This window comes from Ipomoea triloba, chromosome 7, assembly GCF_003576645.1.
Source record: "Ipomoea triloba cultivar NCNSP0323 chromosome 7, ASM357664v1".
Lineage (NCBI taxonomy): Eukaryota > Viridiplantae > Streptophyta > Magnoliopsida > Solanales > Convolvulaceae > Ipomoea > Ipomoea triloba.
The window spans coordinates 17,668,640-17,693,907 of NC_044922.1; the positions used below are offsets into that span (position 1 = coordinate 17,668,640).

General features: G+C 31.3%; 2 protein-coding genes across 2 annotated transcripts; both read left to right on the forward strand.

Annotated features, from left to right (window-relative positions):
* Positions 1–4,498: 4,498 nt before the first annotated feature.
* Positions 4,499–7,367, forward strand: LOC116025881 (F-box protein At1g30790-like). Its single transcript, XM_031267256.1, has 3 exons — positions 4,499–4,636; positions 5,291–5,671; positions 6,356–7,367. The coding sequence occupies exons 2-3, from the start codon at positions 5,340–5,342 to the stop codon at positions 7,149–7,151; spliced, it is 1,128 nt and encodes a 375-aa protein (XP_031123116.1). The 5' UTR covers positions 4,499–4,636; positions 5,291–5,339; the 3' UTR covers positions 7,152–7,367.
* A 16,738-nt stretch (positions 7,368–24,105) lies between these two features.
* LOC116026145 (RING-H2 finger protein ATL68-like) lies at positions 24,106–24,968 on the forward strand. Its single transcript, XM_031267600.1, has one exon. It carries the CDS (start codon positions 24,109–24,111, stop codon positions 24,637–24,639), a length of 531 nt encoding a protein of 176 aa, XP_031123460.1. The 5' UTR covers positions 24,106–24,108; the 3' UTR covers positions 24,640–24,968.
* Positions 24,969–25,268: the final 300 nt, after the last annotated feature.

Below are 25,268 nucleotides of genomic sequence, written 5' to 3' on the forward strand. Positions count from 1 at the left end.
TAAATTTTATGTTAATGGACTTTCAGTATATTAAAAATAAATTATATGTTTTGTATGCATTGGCTTACCGGTCCCCAAATGTGAGTATAGAGATATTATTTTTAGGGTATGTTAGTGTGAGACCCCAAAATACTTTTCTACCAAAATTCCTATTTTATAAAGTTTCAAAATAAAACTATAAAAAAATATATTTTATATTCCTACGATTATTTTGCATAACGAGCCTGTAAATAAAATATTATAAACTCTTTATTTTGAATGATTTAAAACAAAATATTTATATAATTATTTATTATTTTGAAAACTCTATTTAAATGATATATTTATTTATCAAAATCTTGGCCCAAAAGCTTAGACGAACCTACTAAGTCATTTTACTCGTATCAAATTATATCAATCGTTATACCCTGCACCACGGTGCACATAGCAATGTGCACCACGTACGTAAACGACGTCGTTTCAATGTTAGTGGACGCGTACGCGAATGACTCCAGAGAATTCATTATCTATAATACACATAATCATTATCTAGAATACACAGAACATTTGCCTATAATACACAGAACGTTTGCCTATAATACACAGAATGTTTACCCAGAATACACAGAATATTGACACAAAATACACAGATGTCAGTGGATGCGGACGCGAATGACTCCAGTGAATTCATTCTTTATAATACACATAATCATTATCTAGAATACACAGAACGTTTGCCTAGAATACACAGAATGTTTGCCCAGAATACACATAATATTGACACAAAATACACAGAACTCATCCTCCTAACATTCGAATGCACAAACACATCACAACATGTGTTAATAACATGAATACACAGAATATTGACACAAAATGCACAGAACTCATCCTCCTAAACATTTGAATGCACAAACACATCACAACATGTGTTACTAACATGAATACATAGAACGGTTGCCTAGAATATACAGAACGGTTGCCTAGAATACACAGAATGATTGCCTGGAATACACAAAATATTAACATAAATACAGAGATCGGTTGAAACGGGAAACGTGATTTTCGAAAAAAATGGACGATTAGTTTACAATGCTCAAAACGACGTCGTTTACGTACGTGGTGCACATTGCTATGTGCACCGTGGTGCACGGTATAATTTGCCAAATTATATTCCCTCAGCTCAAATGATTTTAATCTCTAAGTCCAAAAATTTTGCTAAAGCCTAAGTCTATTACTAGCCAAACTTTAGCCCAAATTGCACATTTTTTTTTTTTGGATTAAGAGGAGGGTCAAGCCCGAAGTTCTACAAAATACATTCCTCTGAGATAAGACGTTCACACGGAACGACACTCAAATCAAATAACAATGCCTCTTCCACACTATGGGGGGCTCCTCCCACTCGACCCACGTGGTATTGGATGCTTTGATGTGTTTCGCCAAGGTGTCTGCCACTATGTTTTGCTCTCTAAAAATGTGTTTGAAAGATATTTCCCAGTTGTTCTTTTTCCAACTCTTACACTTCTCGATAATGTTGCGCATGGAACCCCTAGGCGTGCTCGTACCATCAATCCAATCGATAACTCTTTTTGAGTCACTTTGCACGATCAGTTTTTTGAAACCTTTTCTCCAAGCCAATTCAATACCCTCCCAGATTGCACATTTTAAACACTTTTTAAATTTAATTTGAGACTGGGGGTGTAAACGAGCCGAGCTCGAGTTTGGGCTGGCTCGAGCTCAAGCTTGTTAAGAATGGTTGTGCTCGAGCTCGATCTTGAGCTTGAGTTCGGACTCAATTTTAAGCTCGAGCTTGAGTTTGTGCTCGAATTTGATTTATTTGAATTCATGTTGCAATTAATAATAAATATTGTTGTATTCATACATAAATAATAAAAACTTTAAAAGTTTCATAAGGCTAAACTTCAATGTTCAATGGGAAAATTGTAATTTTTGCTCCTCCATAATATGTCAATTATCAATGTCACTCTTGAATTATTAGTGGTGTAAATGTTGCCCCTCAATTTTAAAAAACGGTACATATATTGCCCCTCCCGTAACGAAAGAGGGACAATACTTACACCACGGGAGGGGCAATATATGTACCGTTTTTGAAAATTAAGGGGCAACATTTACACCACTAATAATTCAGGGGTGACATTGATAATTGACATATTATGGAGGGGCATAAATTATAATTTTCCCAAGAATCAAAACACTCCAAACGAGTTCACAACTCCACATCAATTACAACTCCTTTCAATTAAGTTCATGAAGTGGAGGAGGTACGTCGTCGCAGAATGATAAAATTATTTTCTTGATCATATATATAGTGGAATGATGAAAGAGCTGAATTGAGCTCAGCTAGAAACACACAAAGGGAGCAAAAGGAAAATTGGAAATGCAACACTAAGCCTCAATGCATTTCACACACTTCATGTGTAAGTTTTCCTGAATACAATAAACATTGTCATCATCCAGAACCTTCCTCCACTTCACGCACCTCCATTTCCATCATACATATGGCCTAGTTTTGGGAATTTTTAGATGGCTTCTTCTTCCACAATTACTATATGCAAATATGATGTTTTTCTGAATTTTAGAGGAGATGACACGCGAACAAGCTTTACAAATCAACTTTATGTTACTTTGAAGATGTGCAGTGTTTACACATTTAAGGATGACGAAGAGCTCCGCGAAGGGGGTTACTTTCCCATTGAAATCTTAGAGGTGATTAACAGGTCTAAGATTTCCATTTTAATAATCTCGAAAACTTAAGCCTCCTCCAATTGGTGTCTAGATGAACTCGTGAAGATTTTGGAATGCAAAGAGAAGTTAAACCAAGTGATTCTTCTCATATTCTACCTACCATGTTGATCCTTCTTAGGTACGCAAACAAAAAGGCGCCTTTGGCGATGCATTCACTCAACATGGAAAATGATTTGGTGCTGATAGAATTGGTGCGTGGAAAGATGCACTCGCTAAGATTGTAAATTTTACTTGTGTTGTTAGTATTCATTTATTAGGCAATAAATGCACTATCTTATAAGAAATTGAAAATATTGATTAGGTCTGAATTAAGAGTATATCGATGAAGTTGTGAAGGTGGTCCAACAAGAATGGAAGGAAATTGATATCCTACCCTTTAACCGTTGTCTTCTGCACACTCTAGAAAGACTAAGTTTGGTGGATTGCAATTTGCAAGAACTTCAAAGTGCTTCAAGAATTTTCACATAGCCTAGGGGTATTAAATACAACTAATTGTTTGTTGCCAGGGAAGGTACTAAGTCATTTTCCAAAATTATGGAAAATCAAATTGAACAAATGTCAGACGCTCAAAAACTTCAATTTCCTCCTAGACTAGAACAACTCTACATAGTGGATTGTCTATTGTCTGAAAAGGTAATGGGTCATCTCCCTATGTTAACAATTCTCAACTTGGAAGATTGTCAAAATCTTGAAGTACTTCAAGAGCATCCACCAAACCTTTGGACACTCAAGACCACACAGCAAAACGAATCTTATTATGCTAGGTCGTAGTACATCCAATCGTAAATCGAATTATTTGAACAAACACATGAAACCCGAACCGAATTTTATATTTAACCGTGAACCGAACAAAGGAAAATTATTTTGGTTGCGCTCAAATTCATGACTTCTCATTTGAGAAAGACACTTCGTGTCACTAGACACAAGGTCAGTGATGTGTGTGTGTATATATATAATTAAGTTCTCGTGTTGTTGCCTCTCTCAGGTTGTGGGGTTAACTCTAAGCCATTGATGTTTCCTAAATAAACGTCCAAGATTAACACTCATTAAAAAAAAAAGACGTGCAGTGGTAATGGTCTTTTTGCATCTAGGTCAAATTTAAGGTGCGTGGTTTTTGTACTTTAAGGTGAGTGATTTTTGTACTGTGTGGCTTAAAGTGCGTCAGGTGTTGAAAATTTAAGTGCGTCAATCTAAAGCTTTAGGTGCATGGTTTTTCTTCTTAAGATGCGTGATTTGTGTGCTTAAGGTGCATCAGTTGTTAAAACTTAAGCGCGTCGGCCTAAAACTTTAGGTGCTTAATTTTCCTTCTTAATGTACATTGTACATGTTTTCCCTTCTTAAGGTGAATTATATAATGATATGATGTTGCTTTTCGAGTTAAGAATCATCTTTTTTCGAAAATAGTTAAGAATCATCTTTAGTGATGGAAAATAGCATTTTCTCTTCTTTAAATTACTGGTGTGAACAGAAGTTTACCAGGAATCGATACATGCATTCATCTGGACTGGACACCGAATACAACTCACGACAATAAGTATCAAATTAAATTATTCCCTCAAAACCTTTTTCCATTTCTACACATTAATTTATTATCACCCACTCTTACAACCCCAACAACACGATTCCCAAATAAATATATAACTGCCAATTAATTACCAAAAAGATACAAATAGTAATATTCCAAACAACAAATTTACATACCACCATATATATATATATATATATATATATATATACATACAACGGTTGTTGCAGTGAAGAAACGGTTTGGTTTGTGCTTTGTTTTCTCGCCGGATTCCAAGACTTGAGGTAGAAAGGGGGGCTCGCCGGAGGGCGGTGATGCTTCGTAGTCTCCGGACGACATATGCCACCGTTTTGAGATCTTCTTTAGGTATCAATTACTCCTTATTTATTTACTTAATACTATTTTCTTTTTTAATACAACTGATCCTATTACATTGTAATATTTGTTCATTTATACTTTCCCAACCTGTTTGAAACACAAAGAGTCAATATCGCGATATCATAACCTCCTATATAAAAGAATCATTACATGTCATTTGAGCACAAAGTGTTTGACTATTTAATACTATTTAAGTTTTCTATCTAGATCCTGCTTACTAGCTTAGACACATGTGTTGATAGTATTCCACTAATCCATTATATATCATCATATAAATTAAGGGTGGGTTTAGGTATAAGGTATGGGTATCAAAGTGATTTTTATTATTTAGAATGCATTTAGCGTCGTGGTTTACAATATAATTTGCCGTGGTTTCTTAATCCATATAAACAAATTCTGTATACTTCACGTTAAACCTATCATCAAAGGCGATAAGTTTTAGTGTTTTACTACAAAAGCAATTATTAAAACCTTTTGAGTAAAAGACCAAACAAATTGTGACTTCAAGTAAAAGACCAAAAATTCGTGTACGTACTAATTTCCTTATGTTTAGTGTCCTTAAATCGTTTTTTAATGCACTAATTTTTAGGCAAGTATTGTTGCCTAATTCTAATATAATTATAACTCTCGATTGATTTGCAGAAGATCAACAATAACCCTTCTTAAAATTCTGGAAATCTCAAGAAAAGACATGAATACCTCAACTTCTACAACCTCTGCAACTTCCCTTCCACAAGACATTCTTTACGAAATTTTCAGTAGACTTCCCGTTAAGTCTATAGTACAATTCAGGTGCGTTTCCAAATTCTTTTACTCTCTTATTAATAACTCGTTTTTCGCTGATGTGCACCGGAACCGTTCCTTAACCTGTCCCGGGACAAGAATCCTCTTGCGTGTTCCATCCAAAACATGTCAACAAATCTTTTACACTGTAAATTTGACCGAAGAAAACAATGGAAAGCTCCAAGCCAACCGTGCCCGGTACATGGACCAGCAATGCTTTCACAACCTGGTACATTTAAGGTAAGATTTTCCAGTATAATATATTATGTATAGGAGAAATTGTAATTTTTGTCACTGGTTTATTGAGTAATTGATATTTTCATCTCTAGTTTTAGTCCATACTCTATATTATCCTTATAAACTTTTATCATGGCTTGATTAATCTTTTCAACCTTAATTTTTAGATAATTGTTATTTTTAATCCTTAATTCTGGGGTAATTGTTAGACATTTTGTACAACAATTAGGGATGAAAAGAAAATAACAATTACCGGAAGAATTAGGGACAAAAAAAAAAGCAATATTATGTATAAAAACAACAATTACCTAATAACTCAGAACAAAAATAAAAATTAGGAAAAATTAAGCTATATGATAATTATAAAATTCATTCCTAAATGTTGGTCTTGCTTACTTTTCGCCATTGATATTGCACTTTTCGTTCCTAAGCTAACTTCTCATGCTCACTTTTGGTTCCTAAGCTAACTTCCCATGCTCACTTTTCATTCCTACTGTTTTGTTAGTAAAAAGACGAAAAGTGCAATGCTAATGATAACTTAGGGACGAAAAGTGAGCAAAACAAACCTTTAAAGACGAATTCTACAATTATCCTGTAACTTAGATACAAACTAACAAAAGTGCTATATTTCTTAAAAATTATATATAATCTTTATTATGTGGTCCAAGTTAACTATAATTATTTCAGGTCTACTAACGGCCTGATTTGTCTGGCCAACAACGACGGAGAAGCCGCGGTTTGCAACCTTAGTATAAGACAACATGTTTCTCTGCCAAGAACCCATCCTGTCCGGCCATCCATCTCGCAAAACTTCGCCAGCGCGGCCTTGGGTTTCGGTTCGGTTTCGAAAAAGTACAAGGTTTTCATGTCGGAACTGCGTTGCATCCACGGCCGTGGCAATAAGAAGCACTGGGTTTTAACTCTTGGAGAGGATGAATCATGGAGGGAGATTATCTCCGCCGCCGTCCCAAACTATCCAGAAACCACTCTTCACATTGACGGCGTTATCTACTTAATAAACTGGACCGTTAAAAGGGAAATAATTGCGTTTAACGTCGGAGCCGAGGAGTTTCGCACGTTACCTTTTCCGTGTGAACTCCGACATCGTATTTTGAGCTCGCCGTGGATTGCGGTGGCCGGTCGGCTAGCCGCCGTTACTGTTAATCATCAATTGAGCAGTTTGGAGATTTGGGGTTTGGAGAAATCAATGGAATGGGGGAAATATATGATTCCCATTCCATTGGAAGATAGGGAAATTATGAGAAAAGCTTCTTCTATGGACTTCGCAGGAAAGTGTAATGGGGAGATTGTGATGCTGATTCAGGTGGGTGACACTTTCTTGATTTTTGTGTTTGGAACGCAGGTGTGGAGAAAGTTTGAGATATGTGGGATTTATGATGGTTTTATTTGTTTGGATAGATTACAAAGTGCCATACATATCATTGAGGAAAATGTATTTTTTCCTAGTTTTAAGTTTGGTTAGTGAAATATATTGAGAATAGAATGTTATTCTGAAGAATAGATTTATTATACCCCTGTTCAGTTCAGTTTTTACGGAGAAAGTTTGAGATATGTGGAATTCATGGTTGTTTCATTTGTTTGGATAGATTACAAAATGCAATGCATATAGATTACAAAATGCAATGCATATCATTGAGGGGATTGTAGTTTTTCCTAACTTTAAGTTTAGTTCGTGAAATACATTGAGAATAGAATGTTATTTTGTAGAATAGATTTATTATACTGTTATTCAACTCAATTTTTACAGTAAGAAATATAATTTTTTTTATTATGTTTGTATTTTGTTATTTTGTGGTGAGTGAATATGTATATATTTTTATGTGTTTTATTTGTTTATTTAAATGCTATTCCTTTTATATTTTCTAGTACTCCAATCAAATACAATAATCTAGATACTATTCTATCATTGAACCAAATAATAGAATAGTATTCATATTCTATTCATTTCTTATTCCATTCTTTTTTGAATATTACTAACTCTATTACAATGGAGTATCTGTTCATAACTACTTTCTCAACCAATTGAAGCACAAGAGTTAGTATTGCCTAGGCTCGAACCCACCACCTCCCTCCCGTATAAAGGGAAGGGTTTGATGCCACTGGACTATAAGGTCCTTGGCCAAAATTCTATTCTATTACCGCTATTTTTATATATTTTTTTGAACCGGACGACTAGCGCTATGTAAACAAATTTCATTTGATGTTAAGATGCTAGTTTGATCTTCTTAATTTGAATCAGACAGCTATATATAGCTAGTCTAAATTAGTTTACCTCATGATCCTTTTGTCTATACACACCCTCAAGTAATAACTGTAAGTTTTTCTCGTTGCCGTTTAAAAAGAAGTCAAGAAAACACAATCAATTAACATCGGACAACCAGCCATTCTTAATCTTTAACATTGTTTGCCAAGCCTTCAAATTGGGCTAATAATAAAATTGAAGAAAAACAAAACAAAAGCATCCTAAGACATTAAACGTTACTTCCTTTATTACATGTGTATATTTTTATTTATTATTCATCATCGAACTAACTCTTTACGTTTTCTGTTTATTTTCTTTAAATATTTTTCTTAATTTTAAAATTTGAGAATCTTTATTTAATAAAACTTTTAATACACGTTTGAAATATGAGTAGATGAAGTTTTATTCGAATCAGGCTTATAAGTTAAGAAAAGTAGAACACTCGTACTAAATAACCTAAATATTATTTCAAAGCGACAAAAACACTTCAATTTTGTCGTAGCGTTTTCTTAAGTAGTATTATTGTATTAATGATAACTATAATGAGAGTAGTTAAAACTCTATTTAAATACTTTTGTGTGAAGTATTTTATTCTTCTAGTAGTCCGATCTTTGAAACTATAATTTAATATCTCAATCATATACTGATATACATAGCTGGTTTGGTAACATAGTTTATCAGTCAATTTTAGTTTTATTTGATTACTATTAGCTGTTTAACTTGGTTGAACAGTCAATATAAGTGTTTCATTAATTAGTTTTGTAACATCATATTGCTTCAAAACGTTAAAATTCAAAAATGCCGCTGAAAGTAGCTTTTTTTTAATCAACTTTTAAAAAAAAATCATTTTGCATATAATTAGCTATCAGGTAACAACAATCAAAACTTTATGGTTTAATTGCACAAAGTAATTCTCTCATATTAGATGTCTTGAGTTTGAGTTTCAGTGGAGTTTGTAAGAGAGATACTAGCATTCAAAAAATAGATTCACGCCATTTCAGAAATTGGACTTTTGTGTCTATGTTTACGATGCAAATATAAACTATATTATTGTATTGCTTTTATCTAGAAACTTCATGAAACAAACAGAAAAAAAAAAAAAATTAAAATCACGTTACGTTGTAGATAACAACACTGCACGTTATGTTTTACTAGAAAAACTTGGAAAAATGAAAATTCACAATCACGTACAATAGTTAGTGATGGGTCTATTCCATTTGAAATACTAATTTTGGTCCGTAAAATAAGTCACAATAGAATTATATTAATGAAGTTAGAAATAATAAAGTAGATCTGTGTGGTATGAGTATTATTAACGTGTGTGAGAATAATACTAAATTCCTAATAGAATTTTTCTAATAAACAAGTATAATAGCAGTACAATTGCCATTTGCCAAGAGTCCGATTTGCGTACAAATGTACAATATGAAAATCTACTCCGTATTATTTATATTAGTATTTGTATATAGTATATTAAGAGTATACCCAACTAAATAGGAAACTTATACCATAGATCAGATCAAGATTCACCTTACATTATGCATCGATCCTGATTAGTGTTGCAAAAATCTCGTCAACTGGCGCCAGCCGACCGCCTAGCGTATCACCATAATCGTTGGTCTAGGTGGTCGGCTGGTTAGGCGACTAACTAGGCCACTTAGGCCCTGACCGCCTAGGCCTTCTAGGTGTCAACTAGGCTTCCTAGGCTGCCTAGATGGTCGATTAGCTATTATTTTTTTAAAGAGTTATTTTACTCAAAAAGATATCGTTTTAAACGAAATAACCCTAAATTATTCAAACTATAATGATTTTCAGGTTACCATTTAATATTTTAACATTAACTATTAAAATATTAAATAGTTTTTAATTATTAGTCTTTAAAAAATTTAAAAGTTTTAAACAACTTTTTAAAAAATCAAATAAATACAAGGGTGCTAAGCTCTCGAGCAGTGCCTACCAACTTTTTTCAACCATGATCCTCATCCAAAACGATGTTTAAATTATATACATGCACTGATGCACATAACATATTATGTATTTATAAATAAATTGAAGATACACAATTTATTAAATATAGGTACATAATATGTTAACTGCAGATATATAATATTTTAATTGTAGTATGTACATGCATTATTTATCAACTGAAAGTAATAATATGTTAACTGCAAACACTATACATAATTGATAATTTGAACGTCATTTTAAATAAGAATTTACAATGCAATGTGAACTCTAGTTCGATGACAATTGAACTAAATGTTAGGTTACATTGCGAGAGTTGCTATGGCTTAAATTATTGTCTATTACCCAGTGACAATGACTCGCGCCTGCGCTTTATGCTTAGCCTGCCATTTGTATTAAATTTTTTTGACATTTTTAATACACTAAAAGTACATTTTTAATACTAAAATAATGTATTTTTTAATACAAAGTATATTTTTAATATATATACTAAAAGTATATTATTTGTGTATTGAATGTGCATTATTTAATAGTATACAAAATAATATACTTTCAAATAATTTACTTTATATACACAAATAATGTATTTTTTTTTAATTTATCACAACACAGTTATGTGGGCCAAATGATTCCCTAGACTATTGGGTGAGCTTGGATTGCCACATTGGGCCTAATTTGCTAACATGGTGTTAGGCTGATTATGGTCCACACAGCCCTGTGGACCATAATAAAATGTACATTTTTAATGTACTAAATATACATTATTTTTGTACTGAATGTATATTATTTTTATATTATAAAAATAATGTACATTCAGTACACAAATAATGTATATTCCTTGAATACAATGTACATTATTTTTATATTGAATGTACATTATTTTTATATTAAATGTACATTATTTGATAGTATGGTCCACACAATAATGATTGGTGTTTGGCTGATTGGACTAACCATAAACCAATGTTCCATCCTTTAATGCAAGATTGTCTTATTCTTTTCTTTCCTTCTTTCTTTAATGTACAATTTTAATGTTATTGAACATAACATGATGTTAAAAAAATAATAATAATAATAAAATATTCCCACCATGGAACTGGGTAGTTCAGAATAAAATAAATAACGACTGGGACAAAATATCAACAAAGTACAAGCTTGTAAGAACTATTCGAAAACTCATAGGTAATAGGGATAATGCCTAAGACTTGAGAGTTATAAGCAGAAGACTTAAGAAATGATGTTGATGGTATACCATGGAGCCGGTTGTTATGCCTGGACCCGGGTTCACCTTGTAGGATGGATCCAGGTATATGTTTACAATTTTAAAACTCTATGTTCATAATTTTAGAGCTTTATGTTCACAATTTTTGAACTATATGTTCACAATTACAGAACTCTATATTCACAATTACAGAACTTTGTGTTCACAATTTCCTAACTTTATATTCACAATTTCATAATTTTAGAACTCTATGTTCACAATTTTTGAACTATATATTCACAATTACAGAACTCTATACTCACAATTACAGAACTCTGTGTTCACAATTTCCTAGCTTTATATTCACAATTTCATAACTTTATGTTTACAATTTCAGAACTCTATATTCAATAGTATAACACAAATTTTGAATCTATATAACAAATTGTGAATATAGAGTTTAAAAACTGTGAATATTGAGTAATATAATTTTGTATATAGAGTTCTAAAATTGTGAACATAGAGTTTTAAAATTGTGAGCATGGACTTGAGTCCACCTTGCATTGTGAGCTCAGTTTCAAAAGTTATGTGTCTACAGTTAACACATTGTGTATATATGTAGTTGACTGTTTCTGTGTTTTTTTACTTGAAAACAAATTGAAGGCACATAACATGGTAATTACTACCGTGTGTTTTTGTACTTATAAACGAATTGAAGGCACATAACATGGTAATTATTATAGACATATAAATTGATAGTTGCAGGTACAAAATATGTTAAATGTAGACAAGAAGCCATTTATTTATTTTTGTGATTTTCCTAAATCCTAACTATATTGTTTATATTATATTTTTGTTGGTTCTCTGGTTATACTGCCTCTTTTTACTGCCCTGGTTAATTATTCAAGTTTCAACAACCAAAGCTTTAATTTCCATGTTGGTAGACAGCAAAGAAATTACGTTGCTGACTAATTTTACCACAATGATTTCAGGTGTAGAAAATTTTACTATTAATTTTTTTGGTTAGTGTACGTTACGTTATCATATTTAGTTATTAATTACTACGTATTAATTTAATTGTATTTATTCTCACAACATTGCTGATGTTATCATATTTCATCATATGTTACCATTTGTATCCAATTGATGTTAATTTCTAAGTCAATCTGTTAATAAACAATTTTAGCATTCTATTCCGGTTCAAAAGAAATAAGATTTAATGAAAAAGTCTATTAAATTGTTATTTATTAGTTATTACATTGTTTATGAATGTTTTTTTCCATCAAAAGATAAAGTTACAGTTGTGAAACTATCATATTGTTCTAAAAGTTAATGTTCAAATGACCAAATGCAATAATATATGTGAGTAAACAAGTGATAAAGAAATATTGTCAAATTAAAAGATGATTATAAAATGTGATATTGACACAATAATTGTGATTCAAAACTAAATTTTCACATCTCCTTTTAGGTAACAATAGAAACTTGCAGTCACTATCCAATGGTGGGTATTGCATAAATTAAATCTTATGATCCTAGTCGGCAAAAGACCACAATGAGGTAAACCACCTTAGATTGCCCATGATCTGTTTAAACCAAGAAGACAGATAAGTCGCTCCCGCTAAAATTCAAACTTATAACCTTATAGTTACCAGACCAACTTGGTTGGGTTGTCTCAAATAATTACAAACAGTTGCATTGAGGAGAGTTAGAATACAATTTAACCTTATAGTTACCAGATCAATCGAAAATTTCTTCCCCTTTATAAAATGGGTATAATGGTCTTTTCCTATTACCAAAACCAATGACCTAAATAATAATAATAATAATAATAATAATAATAATAGTAGTAGTAGTAGCAGCAGCAGCAGAAGCAGCAGCAGCAGTAGTAGTAGCAGCAGTAGCAGTAGAGTAGTAGTAGAAGTAGTAGTAGCAGTAGCAGTAACAGTAACACGCAGTAGAGTAGTAGTAGTAGTAGCAGCAGCAGCAGTAGAATCAGTAGCAGTAGCAGTAACACGCAGTAGAGTAGTAGTAGTAGTAGCAGCAGCAGTAGAAGTAGAAGCAGAAGCAGTAGCAGTAGTAGCAGCAGAAGTAGTAGCAACAGTAGTAGTAGCAGCAGTAGTAGTAGCAGTAGTAGCAGCAGCAGCAGTCGCAACAGCAGTAGTAGCAGCATCAGCAGTCGCAGCAGTAGTAGCAGTAGTAGTAGTCTTTTTCCATTATTATTACCATACATATTCATACTCAATATCTTTTCTTATATTATTCATGGTAATAATGTAGGTTGGAATTATATATTCAAATAATATAAGAAATAAACTTTATTTAATTTAGATTTTAATTAAATGTTACCATAAGTATATTTAGTAATTTATCATATCTATACTTTGATAATATTAATCATACCATAATTATTACTCAAATTATCAACTATACTTTCAAAGGATAAGGTTCAAATTAGCCGATGAATGTAACCTGAAAATGCAATTAGGCCATTGAATGAAAAAAAAAAGTACAATTAGACCACTGACAATTCCAAATGTATGAAATTTCACATGATAGTAGTTTACCTTCCATTTCTTCCGATTATAATTAAATTAATTTTTATTTTAAAAATTATTTTAATAATTTTTTTAATAAATAAACCTCAAAAAAAATTATAAGTATGACATTTACATGTTGCTTCGACCTGACCCGACCCAACATTACTTATTATGAAAAATGTAATACTTTTTCTCTTATAAGTAACAAAAATTATATTCATGATTAGTATTATATTTGAGCATATAAGCATGATATTTGCACATATAAGTATGACATTTACATATTGATTCGTCCCGACCCGATCCAATTCACGAACAATGATCCGTGAGACAGTCTCACACAAGTGTGACCCTTCATCATATGGTCCCAATGTAAATGTCAACATCAAAATTTATTTTATGAGAGAGTAAAAGTTGAAGTAGAATTTAGGAGTAGGAGTAGTATTTTCCTAATTTGCCCCTTGAATTAAATACATGCAATCATAGTAGTTTCCCTTTTCTTTCTCGCATTCAAGATTAGAAATTTAGTTGGGCCATCAGTATTGACTAAGGAATGATGGACTTGTCAACTTGGACACTCGATAAGTCACATCCCCTACACATAGATCAGAACAAACATTTGACTGTAGCACTACGTTACCATGAAACGGTTCCACTATTGATGTTGATGGATTTGTTTATTCATGTTCCAGGAAATGGCTGACTTGTTGCCACAATCGAATTATTATTATTTAATTTACAAAAAAAAAAAAATACACCACAATTATTTGAGTACACATGATGAATGAAATTTATTTTGTGATTCTGGTCAATAAAATACAAGTAAATAAATCAATTTATATTGTTTGTCCAAAACAAAATTAAATTAATTTTGAAAGCACAAATTACTATAGATGTTGTAAATATTAAACAGAAATGTTTATTCTTCACGAATCAAAATTTTTTTTTGCAATTATGATGTCATAATATTAGGGAAATAGCAACTTTAAGACAAGTTTGCTTCATCATATTTCTTGAAAATTATACTTTAGGGTACCATTTGGAAGTACAAGGCACATATAATAATAATAATAATAATAATAATAATAATAGATTTTTTTTTAATTTTTTGTTCACACCCACCACAAAATTGAGGAATTAGGAACTTTTTTTTAGTACTACTGCCTCTGTTACAATACAGTATTTGTTCATAACTACTTTCTTAATCCAGTGAAGCATAAAGAATCAATATCGTCTCCACTAAGACTTAAACACACCCTTTTATATGAGAGTGCAATCGGGTGCCACTAAACCACAAGGTCTTGCCAGGAATTAGGTACTTAAGATGACAAGAATGTGATTTAATAGTGAGGTGTTGCCTTACTGGTAAATTGATAATGATTGATTGCTCCAAATTGAGATGAGATGCTTTAGAGGAATAATATGCCACATTCTATTCAATGTATATAGCAAAAGAAAAAGAAAAAGTGACTCTATTTATAGTATCATCAAATTAAACTTTATCTTAATTATATCTTATAAATATTTAACTCATTTGAATAATCATTATCACACTATCTTGAAAGAGTGACTAAGTAAGCAAAACATGATGTTACGAAATATTACTACGAAAATAATATTCTTAAAAAAAGTAACAAGCACAAGGGTGAAGTATGAATTTGGAATTAATGTTGTAAGCTTGAGTCGTTGTGTAATCAGTACACTGTCCTTAAAACCTTATTTGCTACCTCCCTTGGTGCTAGGAGTGCTATAGCCTAGGTTTCACAGGATAACACAAGCTACAACTTCAAGTTTGAGCACTCAAACAATGAAACTCGGCGAACAAGAATAAGGCTATAAACACAGAATGTTAAGAAAGGAGGACGAGTAGAGTTTCGAGAGAGAAAAAGAAGATTTTTATTGTGTAAAATATGTTGTTCAACAAGAAGTTATATATAGGAGTTGTAGGATTAAAAACAATTAATCATGACATTCTTTTGATAATGAAATTAGTCTTGTAACCCCTGACATCAAAATTAAGGCTATAAACACATGAGGTTAAGAAAGGAGGAGGAGCAGAGCTTCGAGAGAGAAAAAGAAGATTTTTGTTGTGTAAAATTTGCTACTCGACAACAAGTTATATAGGAGTTATAGGATTAATAGCAAATAATCATGGCATTAATTTGATAATAAAATTAGTCTTGTAACACTTGACCTCAAAATTCCGTACTCACAAAATGAGCTACCATCATTCAAGTCTAAGCTCATTTTAGGATTTTCACACACACACTGTGTGCAAGGGAAAACCTCTATGCTATACAATTCAGTAAGTGTTAGAAAGACTCTTGTATAAAAACTACTTTAAAGCATTTTCCCTTCATTTTTTTAAAACTCAAATGAGCCTAGTTTGAAAATCAACTTCTCATTCACCCATTATTTGGTTTGAGCGTACAATATATCAAACTCTTCGTCTAACTACGAAGAATCTGAATCCACTTTGACCCGATCCAAATCAAAAGTGTACCAATATATATTTGTGCCACAAAATAACCACTTATAATGTCATTTTATGCTATATATTTTTCTAACACATAACTCTTGTACGTAAAGGTTATGAGCTCGACTCTTATATATCAACACCTTCTCAATTTACCTATTCTGTGTCACCCAAAGTTTCCCACGTCACCCCAAAATATAATCCTTATCACACTCGACTTAGTCATTGCACGTGCACCTTACCAAGGTCTCACACTATCATTCATTGCCTCCTTTGAGTGCAACTTGGATAGAAGTTTTTGGTATACTAAAACAAAATTTGAGTCACTATCAATGAATTTTCTTCCATCTACATGCATATTATTCATGCATGTAGTGGTATTTTTTCTTCTCTTAAAACAAAAATTCTAATATCGAACCCATCATGTTCTCCATGCCCATGCAAACTCTTTCGAGTACGTTCCGTGCTTTGATTTTTTAAAATTTATTTTTATGTTTAAATTTAACTAATTTTTTTCATTAAACTATTCAAATAAAATAGCATAAAACTACATACATCCAAGCTAGAAATGCATGTGCAGTAGTGTCGTTTCAAAGGCCAAAATTTTTAAGAGTATAATATTCCAATTTGATGGTAAAAATGTATTATTATCTCAACATGCATATTTGACAAAAAAATCATAAATTATTGATTGTATAACATTTGAATTGATGTATTAAAATTTTTTTATTAGGTCAAATTTGATGGTTCTGAGTGAGTAATCAGAGAGGGTGAATAAATTTGCGAACTAATATTATTTAACATATTTATTATAGATTACAAAATTTAATTATTTCTCAACAAGACATTTAAGTATTATGTTGAAATCTTAACTTGGCCGTCTTTAAAATATTTTTTAAAGTAAAAACACAACAACAATCTTAATACCCGTTGCAATTTTAAGGGTTTATTTTTTTTAATTGAAATATATAATACACATCAATTTGAGTTTGAGCTTTGGTTGATGAGATCTGTAAATGAGCTGAGGTTTGTGAAGTATATGATGTGGAGCAATATATAAACAAAATAATGTAAAAGAAGCTTTATGCCGCTTTCATGAGTGGTTTAATTTTCATAATCCATTATTCTCCTATTATTTAAGCAAAAATTCACTATGTACATTTGATTTAATACAACAACGAACCAATTCAATTCAAAGTATTGATCACAAAGCGGACTCTTAGATCAATTATCATAGTATGTAATTTCAATAAACAATATGGGAATAAAGTAGGAATAATTCAAATTTCATTATTTGGTAGCAAGTAATATAATTACTGAAAATTTTTATTATAGTGTTACGTTTAATATATATATATGAATTGAAAGGGAATGAGTAAGTGTCTGTACGTGTAATTGCAATTACTTTTTATTTTATTTTATTTTATTTTTGAAGAAAAGTAATTGCAATTCCCAAATAAAGATGTATATATGATTTTAGGGAAGGCAATTTGGTTTTCATACTCCAAACTTTCTTCCCATGTATTATGGAATTGCAATTCTTAGGGGTGGTGGGATTTGCAATTCTTCATATTTGAATATTTGATTAATTTGTAATTTCATAGAATTACAATTCTGCCCAACAAAACTCTGTAATTTTTCACTTCTTGCAATTAAGTGGAAATGAATTGCAACTCCTCTCTAGTCCCTAGCTTCTAGTCTTGAGCCACCCAAAACTGCTGTGATTTTATGTCAGAAAAAAAAAAAAACAAACAAACAAACCAAAAAATTATCAAAAAAAAAAAAAACATAACAGTAACATAGAGGGTGGACGCCTATTCGACTTGCCTAGTGGGTGCTATTGGTGCGCGAAACATGCACCAACATATTTCTTTTTTTTTTTTTTATTAAAAAAAATCTAGTGCAACTAACCCAGGCCACTTTATCACCAAAAAAAAAAAAAACCAAAAAAACCAAAAAAAAANGACGCCTATTCGACTTGCCTAGTGGGTGCTATTGGTGCGCGAAACATGCACCAACATATTTCTTTTTTTTTTTTTTTTAAAAAAAATCTAGTGCAACTAACCCAGGCCACTTTATCACCAAAAAAAAAAAAACCAAAAAAACCAAAAAAAAAAAACTCTTCCCTCTACAAACACTCCTCTCTTCTCTATCATATTTCTCACCCCTCCGCCTAAACTAAAAGTGTACAAAAAATCTCATATAAACCATTGTGGTAGATGCTCTAGGCACAATACGTACTCAAACCAAATTCTTCTATCAATAATAATAATAATTAATAATAATAATAATAATAATTATTATTATTATTAATTATTATTATTATTAATTTATTATTATTAAACTAACATTCTAAATTCTCGTACACCTACTTAAATAATTAAAACTATTAAAATCAACTTACATAACACAACTTATATCTACTTTTTTATGCAACCTACACAAATGTATTACAATAGTTATCATATTAGATTCTCAAATTAATTTGAAATTAAATATATAGAATTTAATATAATACCATATTTATTTTTATTAAATATTAAATGTTCTTGTGAGTCCACTCTTCCCTAAGATAGAGTCCGTGTGAACAGATCTGAGTCATTGAATACTTGAGATTAATGGCTTAGATTTGACCAACTGTACAATTTTGCAAATGTGCAATTGTGCACTTCATTAATATATACTAATCATTAATATATACTTATGTTCTTTTTTTTTTGTTATTTAACACTTATTAACTTTATTACTCGATTAATTTTATCAAACACTTCTATTTTCAATCAGCAAGTAGTTTAACAATTTTTAACTTTCAATTCCTAATAATTAATTGCTTTCAGCTGCTTAGACATATCAAATAGAGATTAAAATAATTTCCAACAAATAGAACTAAAATAAAATTAAATGTACAATTTATATGACAATATAATGCAAAATCGTTATTTTAACAGAAAATCACTGAACTTTTTTTTTTTGGAAGGTTAAAAATGATTGAGCTTTTATTTTTATACATTGAATATAAATTGGGAGAAATTGTTTTTGAAAATTCAGCGGGACAGTATATCTGATCTTGTTGTAAAATCTATTCAATGTCGTATATAGCAACAACAAAAAAATGACACTCTTCTTATAGTATCATTAAATTCTAAAACTTCATCTTATATACTCCAAAAGAGTGACTGAGTAGAAGAAACATGATTTTTGTAATTAAAGATTATGAGTTTAAATCTTCCAAGCACCCTCTCGGTTTACCTCTTTTGTTTTTGGTATGCTAAAAGAAAGCTCAAGTCAATATCAATGAATTTTCTTCCATCTACATGCACATTATGCATGCATGTGTTGTGAATTTTTCTTTTCTTAAACACAAAAAAAAAAAAAAAATATAATATCAGACTCATCTTGGTCTCCATATCCATGCAAACTCTCTCGAGTAAGTTCCATGTCTTCATTTTTTTTAAAAAAATTATTTATTTTTATGTTTTATGACTAGATTATTCTTGCAATTTAACTAATTTTTTTTTTCATTAATCTATTCAAATAAAATAGTATAAAAGTATAAAACTACATACATCCAAGCTAGAAATGCATGTGCAGTGTCGCTTCAAAGTCCAAAATTTAAGAGTATAATATTCCAATTTGATGGAAAAAAATGTATTATTATCTCTCAACATACGTATTTGACCAAAAAAAATCATAAATTATTGATTGTATAACATTTGAATTGATGTATTAAAACTACTCACTCTGTTTATTATTGTTTTGTTTATTAGGTCAAATTTGATGGTTTTGAATGAGTAAAATATCAGAGAGGGTGAATAAATTTACGAAAAAATATTTTTTAACATACTTATTATAGATTATAAAAGTTAATTTTTCAACTAGACACCTTTAAGTATTATGTTGAAGCCTTAATTTGGTAGTCTTTAAAATATTTTTAAGTTAAAACACAACAGGAATCTTAATACTCATTGCACGCAATTTTAAGATTTGAAATTATATATACACATCAAGTTGAGTTTGAGCTTTGGTTGATAAGATTTGTAAATGAGGTTTGAAAAACATATTAGAGCAATATATAAAGCAAATTCAGCCTGTATGAACAACTCGGTTGGTAGCAGGGGTGAAATTTATAAACAATGATTCGGAATCGAGTTTTACCAGCAGTAGTGTGTGAGCAACCTCTTAAAGTGAGGGGGCTCTTTATACTCAGTAAGCAAAGGTCTAGTTTCTGTCAGTGTCAAATTCAATAATGTCAAAGAGAAAGAGAAAAACCTTCATGGCAGTTTGGTAGGTGGGTGGGTGGTTTAATTTTCATAATCCACTCTTATATTAATTACTAGTTAGAACACATGCTTTGCGCAAATAATCAATGTCAAATGTGAAACTAAATCAAATAAGTAAAGGATAATATGATCAATATAAGTTAAAATAAATGTTGTTTAATATAATCAGCATCACAATATATAGATTTTTAACTTGTTCAAAGAAACAATTTGGGTGGTTATTATACTATTTTCTAGATTATTATTAAAAAATTACTAAAAAAGAAATAATATAATTAATTATGAAAATTAAATTAGATTTAATATCAGCAAATTAAAAATAAATTTCAATATATTATTTGAAGTAATAATAGCAATAACTAACTTCAAATCAATTTCTCCCTAGATGATTCTACTTTACTAGTAAGTAAATAAATAAGTTTAAATTGAATATCTGAAATTAAGAATTAAATATTAAGAAATGATGCATTAAGTATTTGTAAGTACCATACTTGTCTATCAAAGAAATGAAATTTCAAAATTAAAATCATATATTAAACATATTAGTAAAAAATTGACTTCTTAACAAATGGTGAGTAACGTATCCTGTGAAACCGTCTCATAGGAGATGTGTCGGGTTCCGATAAAAGTATAATACTTTTGATGAAAAATGTAATGCTAATTAGTAATTAGAGATAAATTGACTGGTTTTAAGACGACACTTCAAAATACAAAATTAAACTTACACGGGATTGTTCATTTAAGACGAAACTCCAAAATACAAAACTAAACTATGTACAATCATAATGGTCTTTAAACGACTTTGATATCGTCACAATCAATGCAAGTGGTTGCCTGCTTTGAATCGCTGCTTCGGAGCTAGCAGATTTTAATTTTGGCACACTAAAAACCAAGCTCCAGTCATTATCATCAGAGAATTTTCTTCAATTCATTGGGGTACAGTGCATTATTGTTCATTTGTTCATATGGAAGACATTTATTATACAGATATATATTGTTTAAATCTATGTAATTGTAATAATACAAGACAAAATTAATAAATGTTGTACGAGATAATTGTCGAGTCTACGTACGTACTGCTACTGCACTTTCCTTGTCATTTCCCATGCCCAGAAGGGAACACTTTTATTGACCTGATTCAATAATTGGGACTCTTTTGTATTATGTTCCACGCTTTTCTATTCCAGTCTTTTACACGTTAGATGAAATACGATCAGCCAAACAGGATTCTAACTTTTTTTTTTTTTGTTGAAAGGAACTGGGTTCTAACTTCTAACTCTCACTTCTCCATAAAAAGATAAAATCTCTGTTCCAAAAAGTCCACAGGATTATAAAGGAGTTAATCACGGTGTTCAAGAAATATATACTCTCTTTGTCTCATTTTATATGTCATGTTTATTATTCATTTGTTAAATCAACTCTTTTTCTTTGCTTATTTTCTTTAGTATTGTTTAATTACTTTTTTTTTTGTGTTTAATAGTACTTTTAATGTAGTTTCTAAACATATCCAGTCAAGTATCGTTAACCAAACCAGACATATAAAATAGGATGGACAGAGTATATATTTTTCAAATTATCATTAATGTATATATACATATATTCTTTTGTCATTTAAAAAATCATGAGTATTTTAAAAAAATAAAATAATTATATGTTTCCTTAACAACTAATTTTACTAAACACTTCTACTTTCAATTATTTAAATTTATAATTTGGATATTGTCTAGCAACAAGGTCTAATTTTTTACAATGACCATTATGGATGGCCGGTCAGTATGTAATATCTAAGGACATTTTTTCATATACCTAAAGTGGTTAAAAACTCAATTTTTTCTTTATCACAACTATAGTGATGCATCCCACACCGACTACTGATAAGAATATGTGCTAATAAATAACTTAATATATAAGACTTGAATCAAAACTACAATTATGAGCTAGCTAGCTTGTGTTAGAGCTAAGACCTAAATTCAATTAATCGGTATTAGAGCAGAGAGCAAGTTAAATTATATATATCAACAAATGGAAATGTTTGCATGTCACAATTTCACTTTTGCATTTATTCAAACTAATAATTTTCAACACTTCATATAGTCCCAATTCAAGTAATTTAAAACGTCAATTTTCTACCGTTAGGTAATTCAAAAAGATGGTCTCATTTTTCTCTTTCTGAATTGAGATGTCCTGTCACTGTTAGTTCACTTTCTTCATCTCCAATATTATAGAACTACAACTACACCTAGCTACTAGCTAACTAGGATTTTTTATTTTTTTTCTTAAGATAACAAAAAATGCATTGATCTACTCCGTATAATATACGGATATGCTATATAGTGTATACAATAATATAAGGATATGCTATATAGTCCATCATGTTATCTTACCGTCGAATCATAGCGGTAATTATTACGTAATTGTAAGAAAATAAAAGTATACATTTATTACTAATTAAATTATAATTTTTATATACTGGTAAGTGTTAGAGAGGTCGGTTAACAGGTCATAAGAGACAGATTATTAGGTAAAAGTTTGAAGGATCAAATTCAACATTCTTTCATAGAAGTATTGGTTGTTAAACAAGTATGAGAAAATAAATTTATGAATTCACCAATAAGCTTAATTATTTTATTGAATAAGTTGATTATTGTTAATTTAAAAACTCAAATATGCATGTGGCCTTCTTCTTTGCACCTCCACTATTCATAAAATAGTTATAAAAATTAAGAATTACATTGTTGAATGTGAAGTTCCGTGATAGGAATGCCATCACGAATTTATTCACCAAACCCATCACTTTTTCCCTTGTTTACATTTTTCCATTGTTTAAAAATTAACCTACCCAGAAAACACTGACCAAGTCGATACAACATAAATTTTGTCCTACATAAAAGTTAAAAATTTGATTCTTGCTAAAATTAATTTAGGCTCGGTTTGGTAACATAGTTAGCTTATCATTCAATTTTAGCTTATTTGACGACTGTTAACTATTTGGCTTTGTTAAACAAGTTTGATTATTTAGCTTTTGTAACAATTTATTGCTCTAAAATGTTAAAATTCAAAGCAACTTTTTCGATAAATTTTTTGAGGAAGTCATTTTACATGTAATCAGCTACCAGCTAATTATCAAACACTTTTCTACAATCAGCTAATGCTATCAACTAGTCAAACCCACTAACCCAATCAGCTAACAACTATTTGGCAAACACCTCCTAGTCAAACTTGTCACACAAAGTCATCCTATTACGATTTACTTCTGGTGTGTGGTTTGTGAACTGCTCGAATTTTAGCTACGAGTTTTCCTTGACTACTCAAATAATAATAATAATAATAATAATAATAATAACAACAATAATGACCACGACGTGAACAAAATAGTCAAAAAGCACGAGTGGGTGCCTCGCTTTATTAAAAGTCATCACAGCCCCCATGGTGGAGGAAAAATCATGTTGTACAGCGGCAGACATAGTTCTCGTACATTAAATTACTCGAAAATAACACTATTTAATATTTTTTATATTATCCACTATGTATACACACAAGTTTTTGAAAAAACGTGGTCCATAAAAGAATATAATTTTCCATTTTCCCATCCTTTGATGACGTCAACTTCCAGGTGCTTTCTGGTCTACTACCTTCTCTATACACACACACATATATATATACACCATGAGATAAACCATTGAGAATCACAAACCTTAAAGAGAAAGAAGAAATAATGAGACCAGCTTCCCAAGCTCTATCCTTCTTCTTCCTCTTGATCATCTGCACTTTAATCTGCAAAAAAACCATAAAGATGTTTCCCGGGTCGACGTTCCTAAACTACGTCGTTTTCGTGGCGACGCAGTTGAAATGGGCGTGGGATTTTCTCCTGCTGCAATCTTTCTGCCAGGCGCGGCCGGGGGCGGCGTTGTTCAAGATCGACGTGGCGGCGGTTTCCGGCGGCGCCGGGGCGGAGCTGGGGGTGCGGCGGTTCGAGGGCGGCGCCGGGGAAGTTGAGTGCGCGGTTTGTCTTTGCAAGATTGAGGAAGGGGAAGAGGTTAGGGATTTGAGGTGCGAGCACGTGTTTCACAAGGTTTGTTTGGATAGGTGGCTCGGGACGGGGCGGAGCACGTGCCCGCTTTGTAGGAATCACGTGAAGCCGCCGCGGGCGGCGGCGCTGGACGAGCTCCACCGCCACCAGGAGGTTATTGTGTTCGACGTGTTCGGTGGGCGGCGCCGGGATCGGTGCACGTGGTGGCTTAGGTGAATGGATTGATCGAATAACGTACGATATGCTCGCCGCCGAGCGCCGGGCGGGCGGGCGAGTTCTGTACATTTTAGTATGTATATTGTCATATGCTTACCCAATGTGCCACGGTTTAGGGGTACAATGATGATGATGATGATGATGACGAAATCTCTTTCTTCTTTTGCTATAATATGTACTTTGGATTCAACAAAAAACAAACAAGTTTCTTTTAATCTTTTATGATGGCATTCGATTATGAATATACAATATCTGATCTCCTTAGAGCCCTACGTGGGTGCGTGTGTATGATTTTGGTAATGGAAGGTTACGAGTTTAACTCTAGTTAATTTTTTTTGATCGAATCTGAATTCATGATACTGAAATTTATCTAGGGCATGTATTTATCGGTCGTCACTTAAAAAAAAAAAACCTCACAACAACAACCCGTTATTTATGTATAATTAGTTATGTGATTATAAATTAAATATACATTTAACTAAATACACATCATATGTTAACTGCAAGCATATAATAATATGCAATTAACATATTCTGTGCTTGCAATATGTGTATGTAGTAATTAATAAATTATGTGTTTGACTTTATTTACAAGCACATAATTTATTAACTGAAGACACATAATGGCC